This window comes from Eschrichtius robustus, chromosome 20, assembly GCF_028021215.1.
Source record: "Eschrichtius robustus isolate mEscRob2 chromosome 20, mEscRob2.pri, whole genome shotgun sequence".
Classification (NCBI taxonomy): Eukaryota; Metazoa; Chordata; class Mammalia; order Artiodactyla; family Eschrichtiidae; genus Eschrichtius; species Eschrichtius robustus.
In genome coordinates, this window is record NC_090843.1 from 59,741,156 (window position 1) to 59,766,627 (window position 25,472).

General features: G+C 51.6%; 1 protein-coding gene across 3 annotated transcripts in view; it reads right to left on the reverse strand.

Annotated features, from left to right (window-relative positions):
* The window catches only part of GAS7 (growth arrest specific 7), a 199,704-nt gene that overhangs the window by 8,092 nt on the left and 166,140 nt on the right, over positions 1-25,472 (reverse strand). For all 3 annotated transcript variants that reach the window (XM_068530305.1, XM_068530307.1, XM_068530306.1), the window contains exons 6-12: positions 22,794-22,883; positions 19,038-19,153; positions 16,422-16,496; positions 11,526-11,604; positions 4,713-4,841; positions 3,793-3,916; positions 257-336 (exon numbers count right to left, since the gene is read on the reverse strand). In XM_068530305.1, the coding sequence (XP_068386406.1) occupies positions 257-336; positions 3,793-3,916; positions 4,713-4,841; positions 11,526-11,604; positions 16,422-16,496; positions 19,038-19,153; positions 22,794-22,883 (693 nt within the window). The remainder of the gene's footprint in view (positions 1-256; positions 337-3,792; positions 3,917-4,712; positions 4,842-11,525; positions 11,605-16,421; positions 16,497-19,037; positions 19,154-22,793; positions 22,884-25,472) is intronic.

The following is a 25,472-nucleotide window of genomic DNA, read 5'->3' on the forward strand; positions in this document are numbered from 1 at the left end:
GACCCTGACCCCTCAGAAGGATGCAGCACGAGCCCATCGTTGCCTGTGTTCACACAGCTAGGAAGTGCCAGGGCAAGGATCTGAATCCACATAGGCTGGTCCGGAGTTGAGGTCTCAGTCCCAACGCTAGAGCAGACCTAATGACCATCTCCACGGTCACCTTCACCCCATTGCCTGCACATCCACCAGCATCCACCCAGGGATTCCTGAGCGCCCGCCCCTGCACGGACAAGCTTGTGCATCTCTGGTCACTCACCAACGTGGTGGTCACCATCTCTTCAAACCACTTGGACTGGGCCTGGTTGTAGAGGTCCACACAGCGCATGAGGTCATCTCCTGGAAGGGCCAAGGCCACTGTCATACTCTGTCCTGTCCTCAGCATGGCTGCCTTCTCCCACCTGCACCCCACAGCCAGGGTGATGGAGGCCACCGGAAAGTCGGGGGGTGGGGAGGATGAGCAGAGCAAGAGAAGGGGGCAACCCAGCCTTACGAGAGACTGGCTTCAGAGCGTCCATCTGAGCTAGACTCCAGACACCAGAAACTCAGGAAGGGGGTTGCTCAGTAAGAATGTATATATGGTAGGGGTGGGGGTGGGGTACTCCTAGGACCCCAACTCTATCATGAGCCCAAGAAATGCTTCCTCTTCTAAAGATGGGAGTTTCATTTCACATTGGAGAGTCCTGCTTGGTTGAAACATGTGTCTCAAGCAACTTGCTACTAGTTAGTTAAAGAAGGGAAGTTTGCAAATCGTGTGTGTGTGTGTGTACATGCAGCAGCAAAGGGTGGGTGGGAAGGGAATGAGCTCTTTCTATAATATTTCATTTCATAAGAGAGAGATCTGAAACAAACTATTTAACAAACTGCAAGTAACTGCAACATGACTAAGGTCCCAGCATCCCAGACCCTTGCTACATAGAACACAGTTCCTGGACCAGCAGCCATCAGTACGCCCTGGGAGTTTGCTCAAAATGCAATCTCAGGATGTTTCTGAGACCTAGTGAATCAGAAACTATTTTCACAAGATCCTCAGGTGATCCACGTGCACATCACAGTTGGAGAAGCACAGCTTGGTCTGCATGTAGCTTCCTGATCATCACAGGGTGCCGGAGAGAGGAAGACATCATGGTCTCTGCTCACGATGGGAAAACTCATGAGTGAACCCAGAGATAACGATGAACTCTTCAAAGGGATTCCTATAACGGCATCACCTTGCTCATGTGCGTTCAGATATGAAAGTGAAAGAAAGTGGGCAGAGTTATGTCCACATGACCCAGGGCCTGGCTCAGGGCGCCCTCCCCAGTGAACCATACACCATTAGCTGGGAGCTAAGCCTTGAGTAACAGAACCCAAATCAAGGCTCTCTTCATTTTGCCCTTGGCTCAAGGCCAAGACTGGGCCCTTGATCCCAAGAAAGACTGAACTGTAGGGAAGAAAGTGGATATTTCATTGCAGACGCATTCCCACCAAGAGCTTGTGCCTGACCGTGGGTGGGGTCACCCTATAAACACAATATGAAACTCCCAAAGCCCTATTTGTTGATCCTGATTTTGACAACATGCTTCAGGAACTTCTGCAACATCAGGCAATAGTATAGGTGAAGGCAGGTGTGTCTCTTCTCTAGGCATCCCAAGGGTTTGAAATCAGGCCCTTCTGAACAGTACAGGTTAAGGACATGGATTCTGGAACCAGATCTGGGCTGTCATACAGCTCCACTGTTTACTAGCCGTGCAATCTTGGACAAGTTGATTCACCCTGCCTGTGCCTCAGTTTCATCATCTGTAAAATGGGGATAATAATGGTACCTTCATAGAGCCACGGTGAAGATTAAATAAGCACACCCCCCCCAAAAAAAGAAAAGAAAAATGAAAAAGAAAATACAAAGAACAAAATAAAAAGATAAACAACTTACGAAAAATATTTGCAATTCAAATGACAGAAAGTTAATTTTCCTTATCAATCAATCAATAAGAACAAGACCCGCCATTTGACATAAAAATGGGGAGAGCATATGAGTGAATCATAAAAAAAAAAGCCACGATGATTTATAAGTCTAGTTTTAAAATGCTCAACTCCACTCAAAAAGCAGTGTAAATTAAATTAGAAACAAAATACTATTTTTCACCAGATAGTTACGATGTCAAAATCTGAGAGCACTCAGTGCTGACAAGAGTTTAGGGAACAGGCGTTCACACAGCTATTGGTGGGCGCCCCTCTCTGGAAAGCAACTTGGAAACATCCATCAAAATGAATACAAGCCTCTGACCGAGAAACCCCGACCTCATCTTTATCCTGTCTATATGCAGGTTCTGTTCCCCCCACCCCTGAGATGCATTTATAGTAACAGCATCGCTGGCATTGGCAAAAACTCTGAAACAATCTAAAAGTCTTACAAAAATCAATTAGGGGAATGATGAAACAAATCTGGATACGATCATACACTTGCACGCTATTCTACTATTTAAAAAGTCTGATGTACATGAATGGATGGGGAAATACATTTATGGGTGATGGAATAGAGCTATCTCTAAGATATATCAATTAAAATATAAGTTCAGAACACAGTATAATATGATTTTATGTATATGAATTTTCTTTTTTTTTGGCTGCACTGTGCAGCATGTGGGATCTTAGTTCCCCGACCAGGGATCGAACCCGGGCCCCCTGCATTGGACGCACGGAGTCTTAATCACTGGACCGCCAGGGAAGTCCCTATAAATTTAAATATTAAAAAACATTAAAAAAAATTAAAACACTAGGGTGTGTTGATGGTGATTATATCTGGGGAATAAGATTTTATATTCTTACGTGTTGATTAAAATTTTTTGTCAAGCAGCAATATTGTTATTGTAATATAATTTTATTTTTTAATAGTTTAATAAATTAAACTAATTTAAATGTGCCTCTCCCATCCTTGGGTTCCCTTTCCTACTCCCAACAAGTATATTGTGCCTTCTGTTTCTGCATCCAATACTTTACCACTGTGCATTAAAGATCTTTATATAAAATGCTGTATTTCTATTACACTATTTTGTTATGACATTTTTATACCACCTTACTTCAAAATGTTACTAAGGTGGCTGTTTCATCCTATAATGAACTAATTATACCAGGTTCACCAGAAGTTGGGGTGAAAGGGATTTAGAGACCATCTAATCCAAACCCTAATCCCACAGCACACATTTTAATCCCAGAAAGCAAAACGCATTGTCCTTGTACACCATGAAACCGGTTTTTTAGAAATATTTAACAATTTTTTTTTTTAGCTTACTGTTTCTCACTGGTTTTACTCCCCCTTCCTTGTGCATTAGCTAACTTTTACCTCTAGGTGGAAGCAGAAGCCGACTCATTGGGAAATCTGAAATACGGTTATTTCTTTAAACAAAATGTTGACCTCTGTTCTGGGGCAGAAGCCCATCACCAGAAGTGAACCTCTGGAGTATCACTCCCCGGGGAGGTGGGACAGCTTGGGTGGGTGGGTGTGGTTTGCACTTCCCCTGGGAGCTCCACGCAGCGACAGGACCCCTGGATTCCGGGTGCCTGGAAGAGTCTGTCCACCTCCTGGCTAGAGATCCAGGGCTTGGCCCAGAAGGAGCCCTGTGGCCCAAAGGGAGGGTCCCCTTGGGACCTGGGCACAGCCACGGGTCTGCTCCCCGCCCCGCAGCCCCACCCCCCAGCCTCATCCCGCGGGATGCACGCTCACCGGCACCGCATCCCCCGGCCCCGCCCGTCTGTGCTTCTGCGGCCGGGCGCGGACGGGCAGGCGCGGCGGGCGGCGCCGCCGCACTCACTCACCTGCCTGCGTGGACTTCCTCCGCGCCTTCTTGATGTCCTCCTCCGTCTTGTTGCTCAGCTTTACCTCCAGCTGCTGGGTCTTCACCTCCAGGTCTCTCTGCCGCTCCGTGAGGGCTTTCCGGGCCTGGGGTCCAAGGACGCGAAGCTGTTCACGGGCTCAGAACCAGGAAGGGCCTATGGGGCACACGGGGCCTGGCCTCCCCTTTTCTAGGCAAGAGTCCTTTCTTTTCCCCGCTTTTGTGGATGAGGCCACAGCGGCTCCGACAGGCTAAGCAGCTAGACCAGCATCACCCAGCCAGTTAGGGACCACGTGGAGGCCGCAAAGCGTCCTCTCAGCCCCATCTCCTGTCCTAGAGCAAGCCTCTCAGAGCACGTTTTCACTGGAGCGTGTGCACGTACTGGGGGCCCAAGCGGTCCTAAAGTCACAGCCTCTCCGGGGTGGCAGGGACCACAAAGGTCGGCATCACTTCCCAGCAGTGCTTAGCAGCTGGTAGCGCCAGGCTCCCCGTTCTGGGGCAGGATGGGCCCTTTGGTGGCAGCTGCTGGCAGGGGGGTGATTCCGTCAGGAGGGAATCTGCCGGGTGAGACCCAGGCAAAGGGGCCCCTTGTGGACCGGGCAGCACATCCAGGCTCCGAGACCCACAAAAGCAGGGTGCACCTTGCCTCATGTGCTGGATGGAGGCCCCCCCATACCCTCCACTGCAGGTGCAGCCACGCCCACTCCCACTCAGAATCTGAGCACCAGGGGGAAGCGGCCCACCTACCCTTTGGCTGGGGGAGGGGGATCTCATACTCCCCACCCCTCCAGATCCTGCCACAGGGGGGACAAAAGCCTCTGCCTTGGCACACGGAGCCCCTGCTGGTTCCCAGCCCCCCTCTCCTCCGGCAGGACCCTCCCACCCTGGCATCCTGGGCCTCACCTTCTCCACTGCGGCATAGCGGCTGGCGAGCTGCTTGCGGAGGTCCGCAATGTGGTGGTCACACTTTTTCATGTCCTTCTTGAAGTTCTCGCGGAAGTTCATCAGGGGCTTCTCCACCTCACTGTGAAGCTGTCGATGGGGGAGACACACTCAGGACCCCGGGGCATCAGGTGCAAGTGGAGGGAGGGGGCGCTGCCCCCAACCCTGCAGGCGAGGATGGGGGACCTTCCCACCGGAAGGTCAGAGACAAGTGGCTGCTTATCTGGTAGCGGTCGAGGAAGTCACCTCAGCCCCAGCGTTCACACCAATGGACAGGTTAGCATCTGGAGCCTTCGAGTCCCTTGTGGGCACCCCCTTCCTGTGCTAAGTCCCCAGCGCTTCCTCTAGGGCTTTGCTCAGGTGTCCGGCTCCCTTTCTTTCCAACCTGGGAGCTTTCTCGGGGCAGAACCCAAGCCACCACCTCTGTGTCCCCAAGCACTTAACACAGGGACTGCTGCGTGGGTGACATTTAATCGGGTGATCTCGGGTCAGCTCTACCTGTTGGACAGCTACTACGTGCCAGGTGCTGAGACCACGGAGGATCTGCTCATGGTCTGGACGTCGAGGAGGTCTTGTTAGGAGCTCAGGGCCCCCCCCCCTTCCTGAACTGTGCCTGCTGGCCTCTGCACGGAGGCTGGCGCAACCCCACCGCACCAGAACGAACTGGCCTCGCACCCCCAGGGACAGAGAAGGGTTCTTCATGCTCTGAGAGGTGCTGGGTGATGTTGGTTTTCAAGCTTTTTCCTTCTCTTTTATTCCTTCCCTCTTTCCCACTCCACTCTCTTTGGAAGGAGAACTTTTACTTAAAACTTTTTTGGGGGAGTTGTGAACATGAGATGTATCTGATAAAAAAACAGATAAATGTGGACCTGCTGTGGTCAAAGTCACAGCCTAGAGCCCCCCCCACTCAGCCTCTCAGAGCCCCACCCACTGGCCTCCTTGGGCCCCCTCAATCTGCCTTCCAGGGTCCCTCAGCCTCCATCCGCCCCTCTGGGAAGCAGAGCTGAACTTCCCTGGATGGATGACATCCCAACTCTGGGGTTCTGTGATCGCTCTCCTCTTCCTCCTCACCAGGTTCCTTCTTCCTACATTATCTTTCCCCCAGAGACCTCAAGGACAGAAGTGTTCCTAGCCCTAAACCACCGATTACACATGACTGTGAGCTCTAGGAGGGGGGGGACCACGCTGGCTTGGTCACTGCTGCGTCCGCAGCATCTGGCCGGAGCTGGTGCACAGTGGGTGATCCTTCTCTACTTAGATCTTCAGGGCCCAATGCCCTGGGTGACAAGACGATGCTTTGTTGGTGGACAACCTTCAAAGACTAACGGAGAGCGGGCTGTACAAACGCCCCTCTCCTCCTGTTGGTTGTAACGTCTGCTATCATTTTTTTGAGCCCTTGGAAGTTTCCCTGCACAGGAAGACACCCCCATCTGGTGGCAGTTTGCAAGATGCCACAAACTTGAGCGCTGCTGAGAAGAAAACACCTTCCGCACACAGATTAGGCTTTGAGGGAGGAGGGGGAGGGGCCGCATAATTGGCCGCCGTGGGAACCGGCTCCTGACGGGGGCTCTACGTGGGTTAACTCAGCCTGTTGACCCAGCAACTCCGTGGTCTCTTTCTGAGGGCCTGGAAAGCGAGGGATTTCCATACTTCATGTACCCAGGAGTGACCTTGCAGAGGCTTATCAATACTCAGGAGTCCTGGGCGCCGGCCCCAGATTCTGTGGCCTGGAGGAGGGCCCAGGATCCTGCCAACACACCCAAACGCTCTCCCCCAATTCCAAGTGACATTCTGGAGAGGTCGTGCTCCTGGCTGTCAGAAGCGATTCAACCCCGTGGATTGAAGACCCATGGATTCTCCCTCTGTATTTTAAGTACTTTGAAAATAAGGCTAATTTTTTCTTTAAGAACGTTGGCTGGGTGTTTTTTTATACTCATTCTTAACGTTTAAGCATCTCCGGCTAACCAGGAGGCAGAAGTCCTCCCTGGAAGCTTGTCCTCGTGAACTTGAGCTGGCCTGGCTTGGATGCCACAGGCTATTGAAGCCATTCGGTTTGCCTTTCAGAATTCCTGTCTCCTCCTTTTATGTCACTCATCAGAAGAGAGTAAGAGAAAACTCAAGTTGGCAGGAATTTCAGAGACCACAGGGAGACCTCGGAGATATTGTGGGTTTGGGGCCAGACCACCACAATAAAGTGAAGACTGCAATAAATCGAGCCACATGGATTTTTTTGGTTTCCCAGTGCACATAAAAGTGATGTGTACACTATACTGTAGTCTGTTAAGTGTGTAATAGCTTTATGTCTTAAAAATGCACACACCGGGACTTCCCTGGTGGCGCAGTGGTTAAGAATTCGCCTGCCAATGCAGGGGACACGGGTTTGAGCCCTGGTCTGGGAAGATCCCACCTGCCGCAGAGCAACTAAGCCCATGTGCTACAACTACTGAGCCTGCGCTCTAGAGCCCGCGTGCCACAACTACTGAAGCCCACGCGCCTAGAGCCCGTGCTCCGCAACAAGAGAAGCCACCACAATGAGAAGCCCGCGCACCACAACAAAGAGTAGCCCCCCTTCGCCGCAACTAGAGAAAGCCAGCGCGCAGCAACGAAGACCCAACGCAGCCATAAATAAATAAATTTGTTTTAAAAAATGCACATACCTTAATTTTTAAAATACTTATTGCTAAAAAAATGCTAACCATCACCTGACAATGCAGGGTCGCCGCACATCTTCAATTTGTTAAAACAAAACAAAACAAAACACACACACACTAAAGCAAAGTGCTATATTAAACAAGGTATGCCTGTATCTAGTCCAGTGGGTTACTAAGAGTTGTGAAATCATTTTAGTGGGTCAGGACCTGCTTTTAGATGAGCATAGCCCAGACATGAAGAGAAAATATCAGAGTGCATTTTAGGCAGAAGGATAAGTAGTTTCACAAACAGTTGTTTTAGCCACGTACATGTGTATCTGTATGCGGATATCTGGGTGTGGATACCTGTGTGTGCCAGGTGGCCATGGAAAATGTATAACTGTGGGTCACAGTCAAGTAAGGTTCAAGTCACTGATCTGGTCCAATCTCTTCATTTCACACATGAAAAAAATGGAAGCTCAGAGGTGCTAAGTGACTTGCCCAAGGTCACAAAGCTTGTTAGTGATGGCACTGACATAAAAGTCATGTCCCCTGAGGCTCACTGTGCCCCCCAAAATCTTCTGGCTGAATGCATGGCCTTGATTGCAGGATTAGGTTTTCTCCCATCAGAAGGAACTTTCCTGTTCTCCCTTCTTCACCCAGCAGCGGGTATAACTTCCTTTATATATAGCAATCTTATTTCTTTAACAGCCTGTTGCTATGAACAATGGCTCGAGCTAGGAGACTAGAAAAGCCTAAAAGATTCCTGAAATGAAATTACGTTTCTTAAAGAGCTCTTGCCCCCGACACAGAACATTCAGGGTGGAATTTTTCAACGAGCCTTTTGGAGCAGATGGTAAAATGGATTTCGCACATACGGAGCCGTATTATCCAGGGCGGACAGACAGTCCTTGGAGCCTTTTCTTTTCAAGGAACTGTCATACAACCACGGGGCTGCCACCATGATTGCCTGAGGGCACCGACACTGACCGATGGGCTGGGGGCAGCAGACATTCTTATAGAAAAATCTATGTGTGAATTTTGTGGGAACATTCTTCAGAAGCCTCCCATCAGCTACCTGAAGTCAGCCCTGAATTAAAACATCCCGGCATTTGGAGGGCCAGACTGCACTGCCCTGGACAGTCCTTAAGAGAGGGCAGAATGCTCCTCGGAACAGGGTTCTGTGCTTTAAATGCCACTGGTCTGCCCGAAGAAAAGGTCTGGGGGTCAAAGCTGCAATTCACTCAGTCCTCTCCTTCGCTTCCTCAGCAGCTGAGCCCACCTGGCTGTGTAACCACTGGCTGCGATTTAACCCCTCTGTTCCTTCTCATTTGTGAAACGGAGATGCCGTCTTGAACAGTAGCTGATAAAATTGAGGGAGATGAATTATATCCTACCCCCAACACTTACATCACCGTGATACTGTGATACAATAACAAATATATATTTTGGTCTTTGTCCCCACCTCCTGGCTGGAGCTCCTAGAGGCTTTGCAATTTCCTAAACAACAAAGGTCCTAGGAGCATCCTTTGGTCTAATATTTGGTCTCTGACCCGCTGTTCCTGATACCAAGCTCCTTCATCCCTTGGAATTCCCTGAGTGATAGGAGGGTCTTTTGTTCTAATGAGGAGCCTCTGCCTGGGCTCCTGGACTGGGGCTCGTCACCAGAAAGACCAAGCCATGATTAGAAGCTTGTAACTTTCAGCCCCCTCCCCATCCCCTGGGGAGAGGAGAGGGCCTAGAGGTTGAGTTAATAATTGATTCTGCCTATGTGATGAAACCTCCATAACAATCTGTCAATCACAGGGCCCAGAGAGCTTCTGGATTGGTGAACACACTCAGATGTGAACACACACCTCTAGCCTTTATCATATCCTTTAATATATAATAAACCGGTAAACCTAATAAGGGTTCCCCTGAGTTTCGTGAGCTGTTGTAGCAAATTATCAAACCTGAGGAGGGGATCACGGGAACCCCTGATTTGTAGCCAAGTTGGACAGAAGTTGTGGGTAACTTGGGGACCCACTACTTGTAATAGCCATCTGAAGTAGGGTTGGTCCTGTAGGACTGAGTCCTTAACCTGCAGGATCCGATGCTGACCCTGGGGGGAGTTAGTGTCAGAACTGAATTAAGTTGTAGGACCCCCAGCTGGGGTCAGGGAATTGGTTGGTGTGGGGAAAACCCACCCAGTTTGGTGACCAGACATGCTGCTGTGAGTAGCAGTAGTAAAAGGAAAGATTAGCGGAAAACACTGCATGGGGGAGTGCTCTGTCACCCGTTGAGTACCTTATGAACAATCGAGAATCAGGCGGCCTGCTGATGGAGAGTAAATGCCACCAGGATTCCTGGGGCTCCGGCAGGCGACCCTTCAGAAGCTCGCAGACCCGGCTCCCAGCCCCACCGCTCCCAATGGCAGCCTCTGCATTCATCTCACAGTCAACGGAAGTTTCCACCACCGCAGAAGCTGGAGCTGCTGGGGGCTAGGAGGGAGAAGGGAGACCTAAAGGGAACACTACCGTGATCTACAGCTTAAAAACAACTCCCTGCTCTGTATGCAAGGCTCCAAAGAGACCCATTCACGAAGCTCCCTTCCCTCCCAGTACTTGAGAGGCAATTTCCTTGCAAAGTGTTGGTGTCTGAGGTTAGTGTGCCACTGCTGGCCCAGGAATTCTCACTCACATCTGGGTGTCAACTCAGTCTTGGGGCCCCAGCATCCTTCAGGAGCAGGGAGCTGGTAACGCACTGTTTTTCCTCCCAGCCCAGCTCTTTATAAAGCTCCTTCACACATCTCAGCCTTACGAGTCATTCATCCTGCCCTCGGTGTGCGGAGAATCATCACGGGGTGGGGTGGAGACCTGGATACAAAGTCAGTTTCCTGTCTTCCAGCGGCGCACTAAGCCCAGAAACGCAACTGTTGCGGAAGAAGCGCTGGAAAAGACATAGGACCTGGGAGCACTGAGTGTGGAAGTCACGGGAAGGAGCAGCCATCTTTGTGGGATGCCACGTTCAAGTGGCACCCTCCTCCTTTACACCCTGATGTTAAAATGTGGGCTCAGAGGGTTTAAGCGCTTTGTCCCAGTGTCCTCTTGGGCTGGTGACTGTGGGAGGGCAGAAGAAAGAGCGTAGACCCAGTAGGCAAAGGCCACCGGGAATGGTGCCCCTCTCCAGGGGCTCTCGTCCCTTAGAAGGCAAGCATCCTAGTGGGTGGCCCCATCAGTCAGTCACGCACACTTTAGTGTGAATTTCCCCCTTAGACTCTTGGTTTATTTTCTACCTGAAAAGCAGCTAAGGGCCTGAGAGGGAATTTGGAGACAGGGAGTTGGGAAGAGAGGGTTGTTTGGAAGCACGGAGAAATCTTGGCAGAAAGTAGGCCTGAAAAGACTAGGGGGTCGAGAGGAGATCGTCAGAGGTCCTATTCACTCATAACTTCAGAAAATATTTATTGACATCTACTATGTACCAGGCACCACTCTGAGTCCTGAAGACAGAGTGAGTAGGAGAGAAACGTCACTGTCCAAGGGCACGGTGCTAGAGTCTTTTGGACCAATGGAAAGAAGGGTCAGCTACCTAGTCTGAAACCGTGTAACAACAAACACAACAAAACAAAAAATTTCTCCCTTCGGAATAGTCTAGTCTCTCCCGACACTAAGAAGAGATAGAAAATGCCAATGCATTCCTTTGAAAGCCAAGCAATACAAAAGTGCAGTTTCATCACTCAGGGGCTCACCTGAGGAACTGAGGGGCATCTACCCTCACCTCACAGAGGTGTGCTGGGGTGGCTCGCATGGGCTCACCAGAGCCCAGGGTTAAAGTTGGAGGAATTTTGTGAGTTGGTTGTTAAAGACAGCCAGTATTAAAAATTAAATGATCTAAACTTAAAATTAACAAACTATATTAAAAACAAAGGTAATACATACCCTCATACCCTCCTAACTACATCTGACTATTATGCACGCTCTTGATGGATGTGTATGATTACTGATGCTATTTTGTTGGTATAGGGGGAGCACGGTCTAATGGTAGCATCTCTTCCCGACTCTTGAAATTTACACCATGGAAACTGTGCAACACCACACCCTGGAGAGACAGTTGTTAAACGTTCAGCAGCACATTGGTGTGTAGGACCAACCCAGGGTGGGCTTACCTTGGCGGAGAACTTGAGGTGAACTTCAGCCTCGTCGGCAAGGCTCTTCTTCACCTGCGCCCACGCTTCTCCCAGGGAGCTGCAACACCAAGGAGTCGATGAGGCTCGGGGAGGCCACACCGACCTCAGGTCAGAGGCCACGGCCCTCCCTGAGACAGGATGGTGGGTCTTGACCCCGAGTCCCGGGGGGAGCGTACGACACAAGAGACCGTGGGCTTGGATGAGGCAGAGGCCAGGCACAAAACGAACATGAGTACCACGCCTCGACCTATGGGAGCAGAGGAGCCTTCCCGAACCAAGCTGAGAAAATAGACTGCAGCAGACAGTCGAGTGCCCGGGGAAATATCCAGAAGCACAGAGGACTGGGGAGATGTGAGAGGGAGGTGGGGTACAGTGCCGTGAGGACCTTAATACCTGGCCCATTACCGTCTCTGGCCTTCCTGTCGCTCCTCCCTGGTTTAATGTTGAGGGTTGGAAACGCCTGCTGGCAAGGCAAGGAAGGAGCACGGATGCCTCTTCAGGGAGAAGCCCTTCTCAAACAGAAGGTACCACACAGCCCTGCTTGCGGGCAAACCTCCAGCGGCCTGACTTCCAAGGGGGGCAAAAATGGACCACCCGGGTCTAGGACCCTCTTAGGGATGCCCACACAGCAGAGAAGGCTTGCCATCACCATCCTCAGGAGCATGGCCCCCCGCTAGCACTTATTCTGGACTGTGAACCCCAGTGCTGCCCACAGCCAACCAGAGGAGGGCAAAGTCCTCTAAGCTAAATCACTTTTCCACTGGTAGGAGATGTTCCAAATAGAAGCAATCTCCTGAAGTCCCCCAGGCTTTTGAATGCAGGCCCCCACGCTCCAGTCTCCCTGATTTGGAACTCTTGAACCTTGATGACCTTCAAAATGATACTCCTGAACGTTTGCTCGAGACCTCTCCACCCAGCCGGTAAACCCGGGCTGAATGGTCAGTTGACTTAATTTCATCAAAAAGCCACTTCCCCCAGAGAATTCATTAAACTTGAGGGGCAAAAAGCTGATTCAAAGACAGCGTGCTGCGAGGCTTCTGGGTTTTGAGCCGAGCAGCCAGCAGCCGAGAGTTACCCAACAGAACAGAACAGAACAGAACAGATCTCTGTGGTCAGAGTCTGGGCCTATCTGGTCATGGTGCTGGCTCAGGCTGAGGCGGGTGTTTATGGGAAATGACTGATTTTACCTTGGAGTCAGGCAGCAAAGAAAGGTCCCCTCAGGTGATCCCAGCTGGGGGGCCCACCCGAGAAGAGATGGAGTGAGAATCGGGGCGATCCAAACTTCTGGCATTTGTCTTGGCCTGAAGGGCCTGAGCTCCCGGGAGCTGGGCTGGGGCCACACTGGGTGGCCTGGCTCCTTACCTGACTGGGCAGATGGGTAGGGGGTCCAGCGTGGGGGAAGGAGGGAGTGGAAGCGGTCATGATAGTCATACAGATATGGGATCAGAACAGCAGGTCCAGAAAGAGACTCGCCCAGATACAGGCGATGCGCTTGCAGCAAAGGTGCCAAGTATCTCAATGGAGAACAGACAGCCTTTCAAGAAATGGCACAGAGACAACTGTACATCCACAGGGAAAAAAGGAATCCCGCCCCTGACCTATGCCACGCACAAAGATGATCTCAAGATGGATCACACAGCTACAGTGAAAGCCAACAAGGCTTACAGAAGCAGTCCCAGGAGGAGCGGAAGCTTGATGAAAGGGGGCTGGAGGGGGCTTCTCCCTGCAGCTGAGCTACTCACCAGCCTGCAGGAGGTACAAACAAGACCCCAGAAGCCCTGGTGGTGCCGAGAAATTGTAAGTCTGCTGTCAGCAGAGCACGTGGTCAGTAACTGGCCCAGGGGCAGTGACAGTGGCCTGAGACTGTCACCTGAGGGTCATCGGGAGGAAAGGCGAAAGCACAGTTTCACGCTCAGGACAATGTCCTCGGCCCCGCCTCCAGGCTGGGCCCTCATAAGTAGGAGGACATCACTCCAGACACTCAGCTGGGCCTGTCTGAGCTGGTCCAGCCCCAAGCAGGCCTCTCCCCTCCCAATACTCCAGCCGCCTTGGAACCATGTCACAAGTTAGAAAAAAGGCCATTTAGAAATTCTCTCATTGAAGAGAGATTTTTTTCATCTGATAAGAGGTTAATGAAAAAACAAAACAAAACCAAAAACCCGAGATATCATTTCCCACACGGTTCCAGCAGACCGTCTGAGCCTGCCAAATCAAACCATATGTCACTGTCACAGCTACCACAGGAGAGCAAAACTGAAGGCAGGACAAATCACCTGATTCTGTTTATTTACCAACGTGCACACACCCTGTGGAATCTAATTTGGACACAGCACAACTCAAGCCTCCCCGTCCGCGTCTCCCTAGGCTGACCCACATTTCTAGGCTCCGGCGTCGCGCTTCGAAAGTTTCAGTTGCACGGGCTGGCGTGCAAAGCTGTGTGTGAATGCAAAACAGTGTGGCTGCAGGTTGTGAGTAGGGGCGGGCCCACGCGCCTCCGGAAGGAGCGTGTGTCTGGGGGTGGTGCGTGCACGCAGGGGAGACGGGGTATGTGTTCCTGGCCGTGTTGCACGTGAGCAGCGCTGATGCAGGAACGTGAGCGTGTGGCGGGCTGCCCCGTGTTTGGGGGAGCACGTGTGTACGGCATGATGGCGAGGGCTGACTCCTGGCTCGTGCAGCTGGGAGCATATGCCGTGCGTGTTGGCCGGAGTGTCCCTGGCAGCAGCCCAGGCCGAGGAGGTGGAAGCCTCTTCCAGAGCAGCTCTGCATTGCAAGACACGGGGGTACTTAGGAAAGCCCCCTTCCCAGGCCGGAGGGGTGACTCCTCGACAAGCTCCCTTCCTGCCCTGGTCTCAGGCCCGGTGCAGGGAGCAGGAGGAGGCCGGAGGCAACTTCATTTATGTCCCTGGAAGAGACACTGCCCGCGCAGGACCACCCAGTGGCCTGCTGGGTCAATGAAAACCATTCAGAGGCGGCCTCCTGGCTAGACAGCGAGCCCACACAGAGGCCCTAATCAAAGCCACATTTGGTTGGCAAAGCCCCATCCCCTGCAGGATTCAAGCCATGCAGGCAGATTTGGCCTTGTTCAACATCACAGCTCTCTGACGACCACAGCCATCCCATGACAGAATGTCTTCCATCCCCGGGGGCTCACTTCCCCTTGTAGGAGGGATTCGAACAGAGACTGCGCTGGAGGGAGGTCGGACTAGAGAGAGGACCTCGGGGGACCTTTCAACTCTAACCTCCTGAGACTCTGTATTTGTTTTATTATTGAGGTGAAATTCACATAACACAAAATTAACCACCTTAAAGAGGATAAGCGTTTACTACATTTGCCATCTTGTGCAACCATCTCCTCTAGTTTCAAAACATTTTTATCACCCTGTGATGGACTGAATGTTTGTGTTCCCCAAATTCAGACGTTGCAGCTCTTACCCACAGTGTGGCTGTTACCTGGAAATGGGGCCCCTAAGGAAGTAATTAGGGTTAAATGAGGTCATAAGGGTGGGGAAGAAGTGACACCGGAGAGCTCTTTGTCTCTCTTCACCGAGGAAAAACCACCTGCAACGCAAGGAGGGAGCTCTCACCGGACACCAACCCTGCCAGCACCTTGACCTTGGACTCCCCAACCTCCAGAACCGTGATTAATTACATTTCTGTTGCTTAAGCCACCCAGTCTATGGTATTCTGTTACAGCAGCCCAAGCAGATGAACACATACCCCAGAAGGAAACCTCGTACCCATTAGACAGTTACTTCCGGTCCCCTTTTCTCCCACCCCCTGGCAATCACCCAGCTTCATTCTGTCTCTATGGATTCGTCTATTCTGGACATTTCATATAAATGGAATCATACAGTACGCAACCTTTGTGTCCTGCTTCTTTCACTTAACATGATGTTTTCGAGGTTCATCCACACAGTAATGTGGATCAGTACTTCATTCCTTTTTATGGCTGAATAATATTCCATCATGTATCCGTATATCTAATGTGGATAGACCACCATGTGTTTATGCATTCATGCTTTGATGGACATTTGGGTTGTTCCCACCTTTTGGCTATAGTGAATTGTGCTGCTACGAACCTGCGTGTACATGTATTTGAACATCTGCTTTTAATTCTTTTGGATATAAACCTAGGAGTGGAATTGCTGGATCATACAGTAACTCTATGTTTAGTTTTCTGAGGCACTGCCAAACAGTTTTCCACAGTGGCTGTGCCATTTTGCATTCCCACCAACAGGTTGAAACTCTTTGTTAACAGATGGAGCGGAGAAGGCTACAGTCTTTCCCCAACTAGGGATCTTTCTGTGGCTGGGAGGGTGGGGCTGAGCCTCTTCCAGCCCGGGTCCCACCCAAGGAGGTCTGGACTGTCACAGCAGGAGGGGGAGGGGAGCCTGGGCCTCAGGCCCACAGGAGAGAATTCTAAGCAAGGGGGCTGGGTGTGGAATCCTGGCACACCTAGTTTCCTACCAGCCTGCTCTCAGAGAAAGGGAAGCAGGGGTTGGCATCTGGAGGCTGGTTCCCAGCTACCAGGTGACAGGGCAGAGGGGGCCCTGACATGCTCCAGCATCCAGCAGGAGGCCCTTGGCCGCTAGACAGTAGATAATATGGAAGTGCCAACCTTGAGTGTGAATGCCCACACCTGGAGTCATGGCTGGCCAGCTGGAGCCATGAATGCCCACTTTGAACCATGAATGCCCAACTTGAATCATGAATGCCCACCTTGAATCATGGGCACCCACCTTCAGCCAGGTCTATGGAGACAACCCCATCCATATGGGACCATGGCAACGATCAGTGATCAGTGAAAAGGGACCCCCCACCCCTGCCGAGTGTCCCCTCTCCTTTCCCACTCCCATCACTGCCCTCCCTACTCACCCCTCCTCCTGAGCAGCCAAGGAGTTCTGAGACAGCTTAGCTAAGTTCTTTGCATATTCTTCTTCAATCTTTATCCTGCAAAGGGAGAAAATCCAACATGTCAGCTCCCCAGCACTAGACTGCGGGTCCGACCTGCAGCCCTGCCACTTATTAACCATATAAACGAACCCGCCAGACCATAAGCTCTGCGAGTACCTGGCTCCTGTCTGTCCACCTGACACACAGTAGGTGCTTAATCAATACACGTTGAATGACTAAATAAACGAAATTGTCTGAACCTCACCTGCAAAGTGCACCTGTGTCCTAGGCTGTGCGGATAAGAGTGGTCATTTGCACAGTTCCTAGCACAGGGCTGGACACACAGCAAACACTTAAATGAAGACATGTAACTCATGATGGACCATGGCTGTCCCCTCTCCCAGCCCCAGAGCTCTGGGCTGAGAGCCTGCAAGGTGGCGTTGGCCCCACCGAAGCAGGAACAGAACCCCTCCCTACATTCTCCCAGACCCCAGGGCCCCCAACTTCCAAGCCTCCAGGGTGCAAGCATTTCCATGGAAACCAGCAGTGCCCAGCTCCGCGGTGGATTCCATTTCCCCGGAGAGGGAAGTTGCCTTGGATTTTGCTTCCGGCAGGCAGGCCCTTGAAACACTTTCAAGGCAGCTCTCCGGGGAGTGTTCTGTATTATCTGGCACAACCGTGTAAAATGTGTTGTCATGGTATTAGTCACTGCCTAAGTGGTCCCCCGAGGGGCTGTGCTTGTGACGACCAGAGCTGGCCAGAGGGCTGGGGCCTCAGAGAGGCCCCTGGTCCATCACTTGGCAAATGAATAAAACCCCAGAGATGCTCCCAGGGCTGCAGCATTTGCTTCCAGGCTGATCAGGAGCTGAAGGGTGGCCTGACGGAGTCCCAGGGCAGTGTTCTGAGTCACGGTCATTTCCTGCTTCGGTGCTGAGAGGCTCAGTCTCGTTCCTTCTCTCACTACCAGCTCCACCGTCTCCACATACTCTCAAGCCTGCCTCCATCACTTCCTCTCCATCCACTCAGCCTTTAGTCCCTTCCCTCCCCAGGAGGACATGGACGGCCAGCCTCCAGCCAGGAGATCTCTCGAGAAAGCAGATCTCATCATGTCACGCTCTCAGCTTCAAACCTCCAAAGGTTCATCAATGCCAACCGCACGCACCGGGCATGAGGCCCGTCCCCTCCAGAGCCGGCATCACTCCCCTAAGCTGTGGCCACGTGGTTCACCGGATGTCTGCCATGCCCCCCACCCCCCACTCCCTAGCCCCGGCCCAGCTCTCACCGCTGCACCTCAGCTCCCACCCCTCCCGGCTCTGAAAGGTCCCCTCTACAAGACCCCAGGTGGACTGAGAAAGTCATAGGAGTCCACCAGTCCCAGGGAAGACCAGTGTTCTCATGTGGAAGGCTCCATTTATTTGTTAACATGATCTCTTTACGAAAGTGTAAACCCTAAGCATGTTCAAACTAGGCTTTTCTAGCCATTTTCCTCTTGGCCTGTTTCCTACTGTTGTTTTCTCACACCTGAGCTACAGAATCTCTCCATCTCCTACCAGTTTAATGGGTCATAAAACAAAGATTTGATTATACCCATAGAAAATAGGCCTCCTAAGGAAAACAGATACCTTAAAATGCCATAGAATTGTTACTGGATTATTGCTGCTATAATTAAAAAAGAAACATTTAAAAAATATATTGCCATTTACTATCAATATTTCCAGCGTGCCTTGGAAACTCCAGACGGAAAGCTGTGTGTATGTGTGTGTGCACACATGTGGGGGGGAGTATGTGCACCTGTGTGAGTGTGCAGGTGTGTGGGTATGTGCTTTACAGGGTCTCAGAACTTGGAGAGACTGAGGAGGGGGGAGATGAAGAAGGAACTTCTCTCTGTAGCTCTCCCCACTTCCATTAGGCTGAATTTATTGTTTCATCTACGGGCAGGCAAACCACTAATATAATCCCTGCACTTACCGTAATGATCTTATCTGACTCTCCCAGTAGGCTGAGCTCCCTGAAAGCAGGAGTGGGAGGGTGGTGGTTTCTGGATGCCCAGGCCTGGGACGTGGCTTTGGCTCAAAGATGAATTGAAAGGTAACATTCTCCTTTTTTGTTATGTTAAGGAACGGCGCTTCAAATGATGGCGGCGCATGCGTAGATAAGCAAAGGGGTCAAGCAGTCTGCGCGGGGAGACATTAGGGAGCGGTGGGGACTGTGGCAAACTGGAAACACACACTCCCTGTACAGGGGAGCTGCTCTTCAGCTCCAGCCAGTTGTTGCAGGAGGGATGCAAAGCCATGGAGCCAGACTTTCTTCTTTCCCCAGAGATACCAGATATGCAGACTTTAATGTAATATCCACCAATTTTTTTTGCTGCTGTTGGTTCAAATCTTTAAAAACACCACACAGGCCAAAGTAACACATCTGCTGGCCAGACTTGTCCCAAGGGCCATAAGCCTGTGACTCCCGTCTTGCGCTCCCCTTAGTGCTAACCAAGCCCAGTGCTGGTATGCAGTGCTCACCCCGGCTGCTCACTCCCTCGGACTCAGGGACCAAGGTGGGTGCTGTCACCAGTCCCCGGAGCTGGGAGGGCCCAGGCCTCACCTTTCCCGGATGAACTCTGACATTTCCTTCTGCATTTGTTTGCCCTTCAGCTGTTTCTGGAGCAGCAGTTCAAACCCAGCCATGGTTCCGTTGCCTTGGGGGTCCTTCTTATCAGCCTAGGAAGGAAAGAGAAGCAGCAGTGTTTAGGTGACATCAGCGTCTGGAGCCAGAAGGAATGGAGCGCAGGGAAGACAGACCCCAGAAGGGACCCCGATGTGACTGGTAACCCTGTCCTCAGCCCCAGAGGGAGGACAAGGGCAGGAGTATCGGCTGCCCCAACTCGCGCCTCTCCTGGCGCTCCTGCCCCCACGTGCTCTCTGATGCTTAAGCCCTGATCGCTGCCGCCACCCCACGTCCGTGCCCTTCACCCCCCAACCTGGGAAAGAAGAGGAGGAAGGGTATGTGGCCAAGAGCACAGGCACCAGGCAGCTGCTGGGGCTGGCTGGACCCTCTGCAGAGTCTTGGCATCTTGACTAAGCTGGGAGACAGGGTGTAACCTCAGGGGCAGGTACCCCCAGCGCTGAGCCACGCCGTCCTCTCTTGCACCGGCTGGGCAGTGACATCCTCCAACGCACATGCGTAAAAGATCGTAGCGACTTCTGGGGAGAAGCTGGATTGAAGGGCAGCCGCAGCGGGACAGGGCCCGCTTCCAGGCTTGACATCCCAGCCGGGGAATCCCAGGCAAGTTCCCTCACTTTAAGTCTGAGTTGCTCATTCCATGAAACTGGGGAAATAATGGCAACCACCTCACGTGGTCATCTCAGGACAAATGACACATGGAAACAGCTTTGCCTAGTGTTCAGCAAATACCAAGTCTTCAGTGGATGGTATTTAAATTACTTTTAAAGAAACGTCAGGATTCGGGGAAGATGGCCAAGTCAATGAAATGGGAATTTAGTACCCAATTCATTTTGCAAGCAAATATTAAAATTTCAAAATTAAATGCTTTTTGTTTTGTTTCACGTGACCCTCCTCAAAGACGCCTGAATCTCTCTCTCCTGCTCTCCCTCGGCCCTCCCTGCCTCCCTGGTACCCCCAGCATGGCGTTCCCTGCCAGACAAGCATCCAGCATCTGTTCCCAGAGCTACGGCTGCAGATCAACCCTGAGCCTTCCTGGACCCTGGCAGGCGCCACGCCTAAAGCTGTCCCTCCTCCAAGGCATCCTTTCCCACCAGGAATCCAGAGTCAAATGCTTTGATACTTAAAGGGAGGAGTTAAAAACAGGTCAAAATAGGGCTTCCCTGGTGGTGTAGTGGTTAAAAATCCACCTGCCAATGCAGGGGACACGGGTTAGAGCCCTGGTCCGGGAAGATCCCACATGCCGTGGAGCAACTAAGGCCGTGCGCCGCAACTGCTGAGCCTGCGCTCTAGAGCCCGTGAGCCACAACTACTGAGCCTGCGAGCCACAACTACTGAAGCCTGCGTGCCTAGAGCCCATGCTCCGCAACAAGAGAAGCCACCGCAATGAGAAGCCCGCGCACTGCAACGAAGACCCAATGCAGCCCAAAATAAATAAATTAATTAAAAAAACAACAAAAGAACAACAACAAAAAAATAGGTCCTTTGCCACCACAGAGAGGAGCATCAGTGAGAACCCTGTCCCAGGATCTGGAAAGACCTGGGCTCTCTCTCAGCTCAGCCACTGGGCAAAGCGGTCAGGTCCTTCCAATTCTAGGCTGCGTCTCCCACCACTCGCCCTAAAATAAGAATGGATTGCACCTCTAACATCCCGTTAGAACAGTTGTTTTACGAGAGGGGAAAAGAAAAGGGCTGGTGATGCCTGGAGAACGCCACTTATCTCCCCACTCCCTCCCAATGCAGGATCCCTTCCTCAGCTGCCCTGACCCAGGGCCCTCTGAGCCACACTGTGATACCTCTCTTGACGGGGAGATCACCACCACACGGGGTAACACCATGTCACAAGGGGGCTGCTCTAGCCATTGAAAAGTTACTCCAAGTACATTTAAGACGTGTGCCCTCCATTGTATGAGTACTACATCTTGATGAAAAAGCCAAAGAAGAATTATTTGAAATACTGAGCCCCAATCTGCCTCCCTGAGAGGATGTATATGCTGAGTGATTTGTCCACACTGGGAAAACCAGCCCGAGGAAGTGGGCTTTAATAACCGTGTCAGCAGAAAAATTTCTATGAGAGGAAAAGGCCTTGATGGTCCGAGAGATAAAACCCTGGGGTAAGTATCAGAGTCCCAGGAGGGCTTGAATCAAGATGGGACCTGGATGACGCTGACCGGCAGCAGGACGACCCCCTCCCCCCGGCTCCCTACCATCCCCCGCCATCCGCCACCCGCTGACCTCCGGCTCCCAGGGTGCCCATTCCCGGGGCTTGAGCTGGTCTCCCCCGCATGCTCTGTTTCCTGCTCCCTTCTTTATGGATGACGTCTCTCCTGCACCCACCCCCCCCTAAGGACGATGTCTCCAACCTAGCTCTTCCCCTCCATCTCCACAGCTGCCATCATCCCTCCTGGCCTCCCACAGGTTCACGGGCACTTCTGCCTGTTTACAGCCCTCCCTGCACGACACAGGCAAATCAGATCACATCCGATTCCTGCTTAAACCCTCCACCACCTTCCTGCTGCAAACAGAATAAAACCCAGCATACTTATGGAGCCTGCGAGGTCTCGTACACTCGGATTCCCTGCTCACCCTCGCCCCTGGGCTCACCCCTGCCCCCGAGGCGTGTCTGCCGCCAAAGCCAGAGCCCTTTCTACAATATTTGCTGCCTCTGCACATATCTCAGAAGATCTGGAAGAAACACAGCAATAGGAATCTTTGGCTACCTTCTGAAGGGCAAGAGACTTGGTAGAAAGACAAAAGCATTTTTGTCTAGTACTTGGTTAGCAAATCTAAAAAAGGGTAGATAATCCATTCTGACTGGTGGTTAAAAAAAAAGTTTTGATTTTTTAAATTTCTGGTTCCCTGGGGCCTCTGCCAAAGTTTACTTTTTTTAGGTATACAATTCACTGGTTTTTAATATATACACAGGTCGTACAACGATCACCGCTGTCTGATTCCAGAATGGGGTGATTTCATTTTAAAAGCCATTGTGAACTTTAAAATGTAAATGTCCAGGAGTACTCCCAGAGTTTCTGAGTAGGACTCTGCATCTGTCAAAAGATATTTCTTTAATTTTGGAGAAATACACACAAAATTTACCATCTTAACCATTTTTAAGTGCACAGTTCGGTGGCATTAAGGACATTTGCACTGTTGTGCAAACATCACCACCATCCCCCTCCAGAACTTTCTCATCTTGCAAAACTGAAACTCCGTACCCATGGAACAATACGCAAAAGCTCTGGAACCACGGAATTATTCAAACTGGAGTCCTGTACAGATTGTGCCTAACCTCCTTGTGACTTTGACGGAAACAGAGAGGCTGTCCAGGAGGAGAAGCACTGTCCAAGGTCACCTACAAGAGTGACAGAGCAGGTCTGGAGCCCAGGGTGGAGTTGATTCTGGCCTCCTGCTACCACTGAGCGGCAAGGGGACCCTCCAGCTTACCTGCATTCTGCCTGGAGTTTCCATATTGCCCTGTGGACTTTCTGAGATTTATGGAATGATCTAGACTCCAAGTGGGACTTAAGTTTCCAGCCTCCAGTGCTCAATCGACTGCCAGCCCGTTAGGTTTCATCTGGAGAGGTTGCTCTGCTTTGAGCTCAAGCCACCGGCCCCCTCCCGGGTGTCCACTCCTGGTCCCCGGGGCCGCAGTGCAGGGGACGCCGAGGCACCACTTACCCAGAAATAGTCACAGTAGCTCCATTCGGTTGGTTTGAGCAGCTGCTGCTCTGGCATCGTGTCTGGGTGAGGAAATGTCACGCAGTTTATCTGGAGAACACAGAACAGGAAAGAACATGGCTTGGCTGGAGGGCTGGGAGAAGCTGGAGAGGCTCTGGTCCTAGGACACGGCACTGAAGAGGTCCCCCTACAGGGCTAGCTTGATAGAGAACATGCACTGGGGTCCTGGGATGCTCTGGCAGTCAGCCTTTCAAATGAGGGGCAACCGGCACTCACCCCCACCCCAGAAGGGCTGAAATCAGTCCAAACTGTCTAAAGAGCAGTGCAACAGAAGCTAGCAACACTGCAAATGTCCACAGCCTTCCACCCAGAGGCTGCACTTGTAAGATTCTATCCTACAGATACCTACACCCGGGTGCAGTGACATACGTACACGGTTTTCACCACGGCTCGGTTTGCAGTAGCAAAAGGCTGGAACCCAACTCCACTGTCCATCAAGTGGGAGAACGGTTAAAAAGTATGAGACAGACACGTATGGGCGTCATATCCATGGTGAAAGACATGGCAAGAACGTTCTTCTGTACTGATAAGGAAGGTGTGGCAGGATACAGTGTTAAGTGGGTGGGTGGCAGGGAGAAAAGGTAGAATAGTATTTACTGTTTGCTATCTTAGTGTAAAAAATTTTTTTTAATTAAAAAAAAAAAAAAAAAAAAAAAAAGGAGGGGACTTCCCTGGTGGTGCAGTGGTTAAGAATCCACCTGCCAATGCAGGGGGCACGAGTTCGAGCCCTGGTCCGGGAAGATCCCACATGCCGCAGAGCAACTAAGCCCGTGCGCCACAACTACTGAGCCTGCGCTCTAGAGCCCACGAGCCACAACTACTGAAGCCCGCGCACCTAGAGTCTGCGCTCCGCAACAAGAGAAGCCACCGCAATGAGAAGCCCGCGCACCGCAACGAAGAGTAGCCCCCGCTCGACACAACTAGAGAAAGTCCGCGCTCAGCAACGAAGACCCAACGCAGCCAAAAATAAAAAATAAAAATAAGTAAATAAATCTTTAAAAAAATAAATAAAATTAAAAAAAAGAGGAGGAAGGAATAGATACCCGTTTGGTATATTTCTGGAAACTGATAACATCATTTGCTTCCAGGGAAAGGAATGAAGTGGCTGAGCATCCTGGGTGAGAAGTTACCTTGTGAATTTTACCTCATGATGCATATTCTATGAACAAAGAGAGTTTAAATGATAATGCAGGGTGCGTGCCTGGGGCTGGCTGGCCCTGGCCCAGGAGAGAGCAGCACAGAGATTCCTGGGCTCTGCCTCAGACTTTTCTGCCTGAGCACGATCACGGTGCCCCTGGCTTTGCCTGGTAGGCAGAAGTGGCTTCGCCGCTGACCCTGCTGACATTGCTTCAAGCCCCAGATCCGCTCCTAGAGAGGCCGCTAATTTGTTCCGGGAGCCGCAAGGCCTCGGGAAGGCAAGGCCTGAGCCCTGGAAGTCTTTAACCCTCGTCACAGCCCCAGCATCTGCCGAAGTGGGAGCCATCAGACGTTCAAGGCGAGAACAGTGCAGAAAACCCCCGAGGTTCTGAATATAAGCCACAGACTCCAGTGCCAGGCAGCCACGCAAAGAAGTGAGGGACCGCACATCATGGAAACTGAAGCTTGGGTTGGTGGGGGGGGACCAGCCTCCACTCTGGGGAGGGGGGTGGTGTCTGCAAATGTCTGACTAGAGGGCAGATTCCTCTCAGCTCCCGCAAACTGCTGCCAAGCCAGAGTGAGGAGTCCAGGGTTGTCAGCTTACGCGATGACACGAGAGTAGTGGAGGATCCGGATTTTTACGTGAAGTGTCTCAACGCTTAAATGTTAGCAATTCATTCATGGTTAATAATAACAACAACAACAACGACACCTTGTAAGCCAGAGCGACCCTCTGCCAGCCGAGTCAGGCCCGTGGGCCCCCAGCCATGGCCTCTGGCTCAGGTGCCTGGGGGCGGCTAGAAGTAAATCCAGGCCCCGCCAGCTCCCGGGGGCAGAGGCCTCGCTTGCACTCCTGGGGGGAGAACACAGGAGAAATCCCAGCCAAGGGAAGGTCCCCCTCCTCCCAGATACTGGCATCTGGCCGACGTAAGGGCGGGGATTCCCGCTCTGGAGGGAAGCATGACGACACAGGAGGAAGGATCAGGGCCAGGAATGACCCTGAGAGCCCTGGAGACAGGGAGCATGGAATTCCACCAAGGTCAAGGTAGAGGCCCACGGAACCCCTGGGATGAGAAGTTTTCTCCCAATGCCCCACCCCCCAGCCACCCGAGGTATCACTGGCCTGCAGGAGTCTGCTTGGGGGGTGGCCAGCCTCTCAATGCTCAGCTCGGGCAATGGTCTCCCCGAACCCTCTTTTTTGGGCTGACACCCCCAAGTTTGTCCATAGATGAGCCTCCTTCTGGAAACCAGGGCTGGATTCCACAGTTTCACATACTCCTTATTTCACGTTCCAGCTATTCTTGCCTCAACAAACAATGATGACCACAGCCTATCTTTATTTTGTTTAATAATGTAATCCATGAAAACTTCAAGCAAATTTAATGATAAATTAACTATGATATTGCACTGGGCATTAAGCATCGTGGAAGCAGGTATTCAGAAGTGGATACAAAGGTCTTCTAGAGTGCCTTGTCTGGGGTC